The 12,367-nt window shown below is 32.3% G+C and overlaps 1 protein-coding gene across 1 annotated transcript; it reads right to left on the reverse strand.

Moving 5' to 3' along the window:
* Window positions 1–2,204: 2,204 nt before the first annotated feature.
* Window positions 2,205–10,133, reverse strand: LOC128162747 (cell adhesion molecule 2-like). The gene is made up of 4 exons (XM_052826103.1): window positions 10,076–10,133; window positions 3,792–4,075; window positions 3,315–3,451; window positions 2,205–2,438 (listed from the first exon to the last, which is right to left on the reverse strand). Exons 2-4 carry the CDS (start codon window positions 3,877–3,879, stop codon window positions 2,205–2,207), a joined length of 459 nt encoding a protein of 152 aa, XP_052682063.1. The 5' UTR covers window positions 3,880–4,075; window positions 10,076–10,133.
* Between the last annotated feature and the right edge of the window lie 2,234 nt (window positions 10,134–12,367).

Genomic DNA, 12,367 nt, shown 5'->3' on the forward strand with positions numbered 1-12,367 from the left:
ACTCAAAGAATGATTATTCCTTCAATAATACATCGTCTTTATTACATATTATGTTTCATCACCCTTTACTTCACCTTTAGTTATAGCTGCAAGGTTGTATCTCCTGGTCTGAAAAAATTTTGCTTGACAACCTGGGAGCTATAGTTTAATGTTGCAATTTACGGCGTATAAAAACTTGCGCTAGTTTTTGGACTGATTTATCACATTTCCCTCGACTATTATCAGCTCTCTCGCCTTCGAACCTGGGGTTGATATCAGAGTCTTGGGTAAATGGGCGTGTGTTACAGATTTTGTCATGTATTATCTATCTATCATCAATAAAAAAAAAAATCTGTATTGTAGTGAGTAATATTTGTTACCTCATACACATCCTCAATTTTTAACGTTGCTGAGGGAACTCATAGAACCTGTACATATCTTAATCCAAGGGGAATTTTTTTTTATCACACTGAATTATATATAATACACAACACACATACATATCTACAATCAGGCAGTGATAGTGGTAGAACTGGTGATGGTAGTTGGTGGTTCCGTGGTGGTCGTGGTAGAAGTGGTAGTCTGTTTGACCGTCACCCAGACGTCCACTGCTTTGAATCCGAAGTCATTGCCCACCATACATGTGTATTTGCAAGTGTCTGTGACTATAATTCTAGCACTATAAAAATTGTTACACAAACTGCGTGTCAATAGGATGCATGATGCACTCATCCACCACTTTCCGCCATTATGTCACCAGTAGCCTTGTCCTGGGCATCTTCTGAAAATTTCTTTCCATCGAAACTAAAATCGCGGATTCAAGAATCGAATTGGCGCATTTTATGTATTAAAATGTGTCGCATCCTTATATTTATGTTTACTGCAAATAATTTTCTGATAAACCATATTCACAATTTATATAATCATTTGACATAATTATATCATTCAGAGTTGTCATATTGATACAAACTCCCACTGACTGGAATCTGCCATGGCGTGTCAATCATTTTATTCTCATTTTTGTTTATAATTCAGGGTAGTTGATCTAAAATGATCGAGAGTTAATTTTAATTATATTCTTATATTATAGTAAAATTCGGTTATAACAAATTTCTAGGAATCATTAGATTAACTTCGATAAATACTGAAATCGTTATATCCGTATAACAAATTCGTAATAACTATAGCGAGTTCGCTACCTCCATTTTTTTCACATGACTATCATTTGTGTTTATCGGAGTGATAAATATAAATGCATTCTTTGGAAACCTATATCAATCGGAGTGTTTTATTGAACAATTTTAAACAATACTATCTATTAATATTGCGTACTTTTAACACTATAAATAAATTCGTTGAAAAACATCAGTTCGCTCTATCAGTGAATTCACTGTCAGATGTAAGCAGTGTCTCGGGTGTAGTGATTTTGTAATTAAATGGCAAAATAACTTATTTATAATTATGGATACTCACATGTATATATAGTTTGCTGCGAGTTGATTAGAAAAAAAAATCCCTTGACAGCCAACCAAAATCCTAACAAAATTTCTCGCTAACTTAACAAAGGGTTTTTAGGAGAGTGGTTTTGTTAAAAAAAGAATGTGTAATATAGTATGTGGACAATCTAATTATCAAGAAATCAACACCCTTTAAAAACTAAGGTGTGTGAGGGCATTTTTTAAATTATGTTTACCAAGTATGGATAACTCTTGCATTGTTAATCCAAGGATGATAACTCTACATTTCCTGCACTAGGAGCATGCATGCTAATTTCCTTATATCTAATGTTCCTTGAATAGGTTGCAAAAAATTTACATGTATAAAATATATCTGATGTACATGTACTTTATATCTGCCTGATATCTATCTGATATTCATGTACTCATCGAAAGTTGACATATTTGATTAAACGACCAAGACAAATACGCCAAAAAAAAACATTTACTTGGTTTTGTATATATATGAGGGCAAATATCCGAATCATTATTGTCTGCTGTCTTGATATCTGTAAGAAAGCTAGAAAGATGAAATGTATTGTCTTTGTACTAAGGTCCAGAAATAAATATTTCTAGTGATTTTTATCAACAGACAAATATTTGTATTGTATTGTATTGTAGTGAACGATACATGTTTCCTCATACACACCCTCAATTTCTAACGTAGCTGGGAGCATTCATAGAATCTTTACTAGTCTTAATAAAAAGGCAAAAATGTATCACACTGAATTATATATAATACACAACAAACATACATATCTGCAATCCGGCAGTGATAGTGGTAGAATTGGTGGTAGTTGGTGGTTCCGTGGTTGTCGTGGTTGTGGTAGAAGTGGTAGTCTGTTTGACTGTCAGCCTGACGTCCAATTTTTTTAACACGTCATTGAACAGTAAACATGTGTATATGCCAGTGTCTTCGACTGTAGCACTCTCAATCACTAGTTCTGGACCATTACTTTTAATCTGAAGAGGAATATTGAGAGACACTTGCCGAGAGTGACATTTTGATATGTATACGAACTACACTCTTTTACATGATGGGGCTGGTGGTGCTATGTTTAAGATTATCAAAGGCAAATGACGATGTCTGTAGTAAAATGTCCACGACAATTTTTTTTTTCGAATCAAAAGTTTGTACAGAATGTGTTCGGAAGTGAGATTAATGAGTCCGAAGCTAGTGCAAGTCCTAGTACGAGAAAATTTGCTCAACGTTTTTAACATTTACATAACTGTAGCTCCCAGGGTTTTTTTTTTTCAGACTGGGAGCTACAAACCTGCAACTATCTCACCTTTTTTTTCAACATTTAGGATACCTTAATGTGTGCCTCAGATCTTTTTCTCTTTTTCAATGCTAATCTGCAGCTTGAACTATGACTTCATAGAATGAAAATTTTAATATATTTGACGTCACAATACATTTAAGCGTTGAACATAAGCCAGTATCAAGATGAGAAAATTATAGCGTTAAGCTGGATAAAGTTTTTCACACGAAAAAAGAACGAGTTATATATTCAAATATATAATAAAACAACAATACATGAGAAAATCTGAATCATTTCCAAATCAACCCTCGAATAATATCATCCCTCTGGCCTTCTATCTATCTATCTATCTAATCCATCCATCCATTAATCATCTATCTATCTATCTATCTATCTATCTATCTAAATATCTATCTATCTATCTATCTATCTATCTATCTATCTATCTATCTATCTATCTATCTATCTATCATCTATCTATCTATCTATCTATCTATCTATCTATCTATCCATCTATCTATTTATCTATCTATCGCTACACTAGCGTAAATTAAACATTTCATTAACTGTCAATTACCCTGATCATGTCTGAGTCATATGTGACCCACTGGAAGGTTGCATCTGTGTCGTTGTTTGGAATGCGGCATATGACCACCACCCTCTGCCCCTCCACCACCGTGATATCCTGTGTTTTCACCACAGACCAAGTTGTTCCTACACGTGGAGAGACACTGAACAGTTGATTTTTATGATATGGAATATCAATTATTATCTCTTTCAAAACAATATCCAACGACAGAGAGATGAACAGATGATTTCTCTTTCAACTGATACACTATACTTAATGGGAGGCTTAGTGGTCAACAAAATATCCATCAGATATTCCTTAATATCTAAGATATAATTTTTAAAGTTATGAATTATCATGAAGAAAAACAACTAGTATTTGATAGCTCAAAAATCATTTTATAAAGCGAAAACCGAATTAACCCAGTTCATACTTGAGTGAATGAATTGGGTTGTTATTGATTCATTCCTCAATTTATATACTTACCTTTGTTTTTCTTTTGGCAATTCACAGACATAAGCAAAAAAACATCCAGAAATAGCAGAATACATGAAATGTCACAAAACGACTTCATGACGATCAAATCTATGTCAACGACAATGTCATACAAGATGCAAAGGACTTTTCATGAGCAATCCTCCAGTGATGGTTTCACAGTCTGTAGGAATTTGGAGGAAGGTTTTACTCAAATCCGATCAAAACTTTCCTGAGAAATCGGCTTATTTCTCTAAATGTGGCAGTACCATATACTTCAAGACAATTCTGTGCACCTAGGAATAATAATCAAATTACTGAGAGTACTAAAAGACAGGGTCTTGAAAGTTTGAATTTGTAATTGTACTTGTAATTTCCTCGAATATGCTTCCAAAAATTATGAGTTTGAATTAGTTACTTCCATCTATGTTAATTCAGCTTTTTTGCAATTGTCTGATACTTTGTACTTTGCCTAAATTTTACTCAATCCCGGCCTTCATAATTGTAGAAAATTGACACAACGGTATTTCATGTAAAATAAGACCCCAAGGAAATTTTTTTAAAAATTAATACTAACCGGGAAAATCAAAACAACTATATCAAGGAAGATAATTTAAATCATTAGATTTATTCTTTTTTGTGATACAAGAGAATATCCACAAGTCGGACGGTATCCGTTTTACAAGGTTTATGAAAACCTAAAAAACTTTCAAACTGCTGATTAAACAAACAAAGTTAATATTTGTATACCGATAACAAACACAGGCACCTGACGTTAGAAATATTTCTTTTTACAATAAGATTCCAAGTACTCTAACAATAAAAAGATTTTTCACGGTCGCCATTTTGATTTTTTAGACCGACTTATCTGACATGATTTTCTTGCAGCGATTCATGCAAAATTAATAGGTACAAATAAATCCGTTCGCCACTTACTACTTTTTGTGTAAACTCGAACATCACCTACACGAATTAAGATACAACCACTCCGTTCATAAAAAATCATTCTCCGAAAATCAGAGACATAAATAACAGAGATTGGCAACTCCGCAATTAGCGTGTAAATGTTACGGGACCAACCTTACTTTGGGCACTACAAGTGCAACAGGAATCTTTTATAAGTCATTAAATTTGAACCTGATATTGAACATGAACCTGTCAATATGTTTAAGCATGTTTTATTTATGAAACATCTACAAAAACTCTTTATCTAGATTGTAAATTACTTTTTTAAAACTTATTGACTTTTCACAAAGTAATGGTAATGGTAATGCATTACTTTACTCATGTAACATTAACATTTAACTTGGTTCTTCAATCGATAAGATTGTATATATTATTTGATGTATTGGTCACCCAAAACGTATAATCTACGTGTATATAGATTTTGCTTACAGTCCATTGTTCCAAATTTAAATCCAGTTTAATTAATTAAAGAGCCAACGAACGCGAAGACAAATTCAGACTTGTTTTTATTTTCTATCAGAGACGAACAGCAGTCATACCGCAAGTAGACTGGAAGCCAATAAAACACCTATTTAATATGTAAGACATCTTTGTATAATCCGTCCTGATTTTAACTTTGGGTTGCGCATGAAGTTCGGTAGTACCGGTATTTAGGTGAAAGATTGTCAAAAAAAAATTCACAACTTTTCAAAAATGGCACATTGCGTTGGGGAACTTTACTTTCGATTCAACCTTCAACCTCTTCTATTGATTAATGACCTTGTACACCAACTGAATCGTCAACGGCGTTGTGCATTCAGTTACGTAACTCATTCTACATTTGAACCCAAGCAGAAATATTTTGATCAATAAAACTATTTGTTTATTTTCTAAATAAAATTTGGTTTATACACAGGACTTAAAAAGATTTAATGGGTGTTTTTATAATGTATATTCAGACGTCGCGCACGGTGTTGGTGTTAATTTTGGTAACGTAAAAAACGTCAAAAACGTCATTTTCACTTATAACGTAATGGTACATTTCATTAACCACAACATACAAATAAATTAAAAAATAAGACCTTTAAATTGATTTTTTCGACATGTAAGAGATTTTATATTTCAAAACTTCAAAACATAAATATTTGTAAGAAATATCACTGCTCAAAAGTATGCGATTCGCTCACAGCTTTCAATTCTTATTCTTAAATGAACTTCCTCTGAAATTAGTCATATATTGTCAAGAATAGCTCTTGATTCAAAAATGATATACAAAACTCCTCCATTCCCGAGTCTGTTCTACCCTTGTTTGTTTCTTTTTTTTCTTAATTAATGTTAATTCGTAGATTAGCAGTCAAAGATCCCGTTGAAATAATCAGTTCAGATATTTGTCATCAATTTTGTCTTTAAGTTATTATTCCTACATCTTATTATTATTTTTTTATACTTTTGCTACCTTCTTCACAAAAAAATTTGTAGGTATTTATAATTTTTACTAAAACTGTTTTTATGAAGAAAGAAAATCCGCACACATACTGCATGCCGTAACGTTTAAGTCCTTGCGTCATATTACGTACCCGTGACATATAATGTTGACATCATTTTATTTCTAAAAATCAATTATTTTTATTCGCAATGGTTGTATATTTGGCATCAAATTGTTCAGGAGATTTCTAACTTCGATTCATTTGTGAATTTTCTGCGCGACTTTTTAAAAGAAGTGTCTAAGTTACTTTCTCTTTTCATTGCTTGTGTAGTTTAATGTGTTTTTATGAAAGTGTGACATTTCATGTTGACATTTCAAAATGCTTCTATTAAGAAAATTTGCGGACACATTTGCTTCTTTTTAATGGCTATACAACCTATGAAAATGCACATTCTAAAATGATTTCTATTATTATGAAATATAGCCAACATTTTTTTTTAATGGGTATGATACTTGTAATCGCCATGCCACGCAGAACGTTCGACTGTGAAATGTATCTCTTGGGACACGTGTCTTGAATAAACTCCAGCATAACGATTTTTTTTATCATTGAAAATTAAATCATTATAAAATATATATTACGAAAATTTCTCTTTTTTTTAAATTTTTTAAAAAAGTCATATATTTAAAAAAAAACTTCAGTAGATCATTGCAAGTTCCTGAATCACAATTTCTATTTTGGTAATGAACTCATCTTGCCCTGGCCATTTTCGGGGATTTTTTACGCATCTACAACTTCATTCTGAGAATTCTTTGATCCCGCGTTGATTCCTGGCATTGATTACGTCAAAAACGTTATGACATATATCTGTTACATTATCAAAATAATTATTCCACCAAATTTTCCCTCCTAAAATGAAAGTTCACCGAGATAATGTAGTTTATTTGAAATATGTACCTAAAAAGTGTTACCTATCTACATGCCATTTCTAGTAAAATTTTCAGTTTTTAACACCGATTTATGAAATATAAAAAAAAATTCCTACATTTTATGACATGTTTTGTTGAAGTCCGCGTTCATTCGAACAGATCGGTATATACAATTACATATGTCTAATTTTTTGTTTTTAAAAATAGTCAAATACTGTGCACGCACCCTGAAAAGACATTTTAACACCAACACCGTGCGCGACGTCTTACTGAAATGCATGAAAACTTTCTGCACTATTTTCTTACGCGCAGACTCAATCAATGTGTTCTTTGCGTGCCTTCCGGTTTGAGGCTTCGGCTGACAGTAATACCAATAGACGGGGTCACGTGACCCCGTCTAAAAAATGGTTTAAATTTAGTTAATTTATAGCTGAGTCAAGCAGGCAAAGTAAAGTAAAATTTACATTCAGTTGAATGTTTTTAAAAAGATCTGGCTACATTCAGATATCAAAGTAGGTATGAACCACTTCGGTAAATGTTAAAACTCCAAATATAAGTAAAATACATTACGTACTGTACATTAAATATTTCGTTAAATGACAAAGAGTTGGTTATATCTAGGTAAAGGACCCCAGAGAAGGGAAGTGGTAGAGAAACCAAATGGTGCATTGCTGGGCTCTTTGGTTTAATACCCATAGCAGGCTTGGTATACACTTTTGTTATCTGAATTAATACACATTATGCTGTTAAAATGATTTTTTAATATATAGTCAGGCACGTTGCATCCGGGGGGGAGGGGGGCAATTTTTTTTTTTTTTTTTGCTTGTCAAGAATTTTTGATGTGTCTGGGGAGTGTGCATAACCCCCCCCCCCCTCCACTTTCAAAAACGATGCTACGTGCCTGATAGTGCAATGGCCTGAATTGTATGGAGGGTAATCGTGTTCAAAAATCCAAACCTGTAAACCTGTAAATCCGAAGTTGCGATCGTGTTGGTGTGTGAGTCTGAGTATGCATGAGTTTTATGTAATTTTGATCGTATAACCTATAAAACTCGGGCATAAATACTTTAGAGTTGACCCCGCAAGCCTTCAATCTAATTTTTGTTATACAGATGAACAATTGCAGCTGTAAAATGCTGTTTGTTATTTGCATGTGACCTGCCACCACAATACACACTCTCCATCTGTAGCCTCTGCATTTGCATTTCCGTTTTCTGAAATTGCACGGCTGACATGTTACAAATCGACAATTGTAAAGTCTGCAAGTTTGTCGAATTTTGACATGACCATATATGGAAACAGTGACGTCACTGATAGAAAAGGCTAGCTGCAGGTAAAGGCATGCCGTAATCGCCGGTATAAGGACAGAATAAATTTTAAAAAATATATATTAGATAGGCCTAGTATAATCATATTTTTTCTGGATAACAACATTTCTTAGGAAGTTTTATTTTTCGGGAAAAAATTATGAGCTTGGTGTATATTTTATCAAGAGAATGTATAAAAGATGCCAGTGAATAATTCGATTGGCTTCAAATATCTTCTTAGAACTTGAAAACTTACTTAAAATGACTTTTCTGAATATACATGTATATAGATATACACACATTTTTATTAGAGTACATGCTACAAATTGTTTTAGTATAGAGCTTGGCTGAATAAAAGAAAATATCCCTAAAAGCATACTTTTCGCTACCACAAGGTTGGGACAAGACCCCCCCCCCCCCCCCATTCCGCGAAAAATTACACGGGGCGGCCATTATTAAATACCTGAGTTTGCAAAGTTATCAATAAGGAAAACAAACTATTTAAAGACAAAAGCTTTGAGATTTTGATTAATAAGAGACATTTTAAAATAAATAAACATTCTAAAGATAAAGTTTACTGTCGTGAAATTAAAATGCGAATAAATTATTTTGAAAAGTGTTTCATTTTGCATTGTCGGCAATATATCGGTGGAAAAGCTTATCATTGAGGGGAAAATTGGCAATATTTTCTTTATTTTAAGCAATTATTACGGGATATATATGGGTATGACGTCCTGAATATCGGTTCAATACAGATTCACTTACTGAAGTTGGTTGAAAAAAAATTTCCGGAGAGCTTTTATAATACAGCTTTACAGCCACTTGTGAACATGTACTGTTTACCATAAAGTAGCTACTTAATTTTGTAAAATTATCGTCAATACAGTATATATTTTAAAATATTTTATAATTAAAACTCTACCAGTTCAAATCCGATCAAATTCATTTGACCCATCCCGCTCCTTAATTTCAGAAATCCAATTTCCTTAGAAAACATAATTACAAAAAATAAACATACTAGTATACCAATCTCAGAACGATGATCTGTTTAATTTCCGTCAGATTCAAATCTTTGATTTCAACCTATCAGATATGATTGTCATTTCATCACTGTTCTTCAACTTTAAGCTTCCACCTAACTTACAACTCTGAGAAGCCTTAAGTTTTTGTTTTGACATTTTTCCCTCTTTGTTTGAAACGCATCTTCATAGGCAGAAAAAAAGAGAAGGAAAAAAAGCATTCTTGTCCAGATGTTTTACATCTGTTTATTTATCACAGTGTCTTCATATTGGAATAGTAAATAAAAGTTTTTCAATAAATCATCAATGTTCTGTTCACCTTCAGCAAATATAGTCTTAACTTATATTTATTTGGAAATATTTGAACTATGAGATAGTTAAAGGTTTAAAATAGTTGGGTAAGATACAGAGAGAAAATACCAAAAGTGATTCGAGCAAAGTTTCAAACAAAGAAAGTTTCTAATTTGATGTCAGTTTCTTAGGGTAAGCGGTGTCTATGAAGTGAACGTGCTAAAATCTATTGCTTCCCATCCTTATAATTACATTTGTGAACTAGGTCTCCTTTTACTGCAAATCTGACATCATATATAAAAAGATCACTTTATATACCACTTAAAATCTGAACAGTCCTTGAATAATTTACATGCGAGAAAACATACTATATCTTACTTAAAGATGATTCATCCAGTTCAGGTCCAGTCCTACTTCCTTAGAATCCTATATATAAATCAATCAAATTTTAGCAAACAAAATCTTTTGCAAATCTTATCTTTTCCTTTATCTTTATATGGAGCTCTTCTTTTAAAGGAGATTAATATTGTCTAAAATGACAGCCACCCCCAGCCCTCTTAAGAACAAAGAAAGGATTCTTCAAAAAAGAGTGTTATCTAAAGGGAACAGGCTGATCATAATAACGAAGATCACAAGTGTATCTTTGTATCTTTGTTGATGTTACATAACAACAAAGGAAGTTGAATCATATGAAAAAGCTTTGCATTAACAAGATATATCAGTGCCAAACATCTTGCTTGTAGAAAAGAAGATTCTTACCTCATGTAGATGTATTTACTTACTTACTTATTTTTTAATGGGGGGGGGGGGTTGGGTGGTGGCTATAAATTCAGTTAAATTCATGTAAATAAATGCTGAACTATCTGACAATTTTATTATGAGCTGATTCTTTACAGCTAGTGTAGGTTTCATTGTAACTACGAAATATAAAGATTCAATAAAAATTATGAAAAAAAAATATAGAAATCCAAGTCTCAAATTTGTCACTTACAATTTTCGTTTACACCCTAATACATACTAAAATATACTTTTTTCAATTGCAAGATAGATAATAAGTCGAGTATTGAATTCATTAACCTTATAATTTGTTCTTTAGTCTGAATTTTAATAAAATATCAGACTGTTTATAGGTCTCCCTTCATATTAACACATTTACTCTTTAGGTAGAACTCAGAGGTTCAATTATTCAAACAACTGAAATCCTCTGAGAAAAATACGGAAGTACTCGTATATCATAAAAGAAAAAGTAGCCCAAGAAAGTAGAACATGCATTCAAGCTGACAGAGGCTCGGTTAAAGAATAGAATAGTCGTCAGAGAAATTAGCATCGTTTTAACTTAAAAAAAGTATTATTAAAATTATTGTTATATGCTTTAATCTTGTCGTTATTCAAAATATCGGACATTATTTGTTGACCTGATAATAAGCATAGTAGTGTAAAGTGATTGATATTTGGTTAAAATAAGAATTATCCTATAAAAAGCAACATTTTTTAAAAAAAATTCCGTTTGCTGTAAGGTTAATACGATGATTGATTAAGCTACCCAAGAGGTACAATATCCATGGAGGCGAAGGCGAGCAATAACAGCTATGACTGTTTTATTATATGATTCAGCCACGAATTGAGACAAACCTATCGAATTGAGTGTTATAAAGCAAATATTTTATATGAAAGCCAATTTGAAAAGCCGACATATCATGTGACCATCTAATTCTCGTACAACGAAGAGAAAATCAAATGTAATATACTCAGCTATGTTAAGGGCGTCCATACAAAAATAGCGATATTTATCACAAAAAATGTTAGTCTCTGAACAATCTTGGTATTCTACTCCAAGCATTTGTTAAACAAAGTGATATTTTATCGATTATACAAATTAAATAATTTGTTATCGGATGAGCAATTTTTGAGTCTCTTGGGAATACCCTGTCACGTGATACTGCTAAAAATAGATGAACCAGGAATAATACGAAAAAATGCAAAGTGCAAGGGCATAACATAAACAAATATAGTTATTTCTGTTTCTAACTTGTAAAATGATCCTTCAAAATTTCGAAAAGTGCTGGGAGCTTAAAATATTCAAGTAAGAACAATTATTAAATTCAATGTAAATAGTGTATGAACAGTAATTTACAGGGATTTCCCGCAATTAACGCTTATTTATATGAAATGCGTAGCGACCTCATACAGCTCCCAGCACTTTTTGATATAATAGGGATACAATGGTAAGACATGGAAATTTTCAATATATTTGATCAAGTGTATGCCCTTGCACTACTGCATTTTATCTGACCCACTTCACTTTCAGCGTCATTTGCGTGAAATCCAAACGCAACACCGACTAAGATCATGATTTTAATTATCATTCTTAAAATAATTTAACGCTGTGAATTTCACTAAAATAATGTTAAAATGTTGTTTCTGTTCACACCAATCATCATTATAAAATTGTTGAAATTGGAAAAAAAATAATTTCATCAGTTGCCTTTATTGGGGGGGGGGGGGGGGGGTGTGTGTAAGTGTTGAGTTTGTAATTTACACATTTATGTTTCATAATAATTTATGTTACTATGCTGGTGAATAAATTCTTTTAATGTATAATCAGGTTTACTTGTAATCATAATTGATATTTTAGTACTAATTAAAGAAAGCAAGAAGAAACAATATATC

Source organism: Crassostrea angulata, chromosome 9, assembly GCF_025612915.1.
Source record: "Crassostrea angulata isolate pt1a10 chromosome 9, ASM2561291v2, whole genome shotgun sequence".
In the NCBI taxonomy this organism is placed as follows: domain Eukaryota; kingdom Metazoa; phylum Mollusca; class Bivalvia; order Ostreida; family Ostreidae; genus Magallana; species Magallana angulata.

Bases quoted from the DNA above. Each gene is read 5' to 3' on its own strand.
- LOC128162747 (XM_052826103.1), bottom strand. From the start codon at position 3,879: ATGAAGTCGTTTTGTGACATTTCATGTATTCTGCTATTTCTGGATGTT. The intron at 3,452-3,791 runs GTAAGTATATAA...CTCCACGTGTAG, and splicing joins TTGCCAAAAGAAAAACAAAG to GAACAACTTGGTCTGTGGTG. The intron at 2,439-3,314 runs GTAATTGACAGT...ATTCCTCTTCAG, and splicing joins ATGACTCAGACATGATCAGG to ATTAAAAGTAATGGTCCAGA.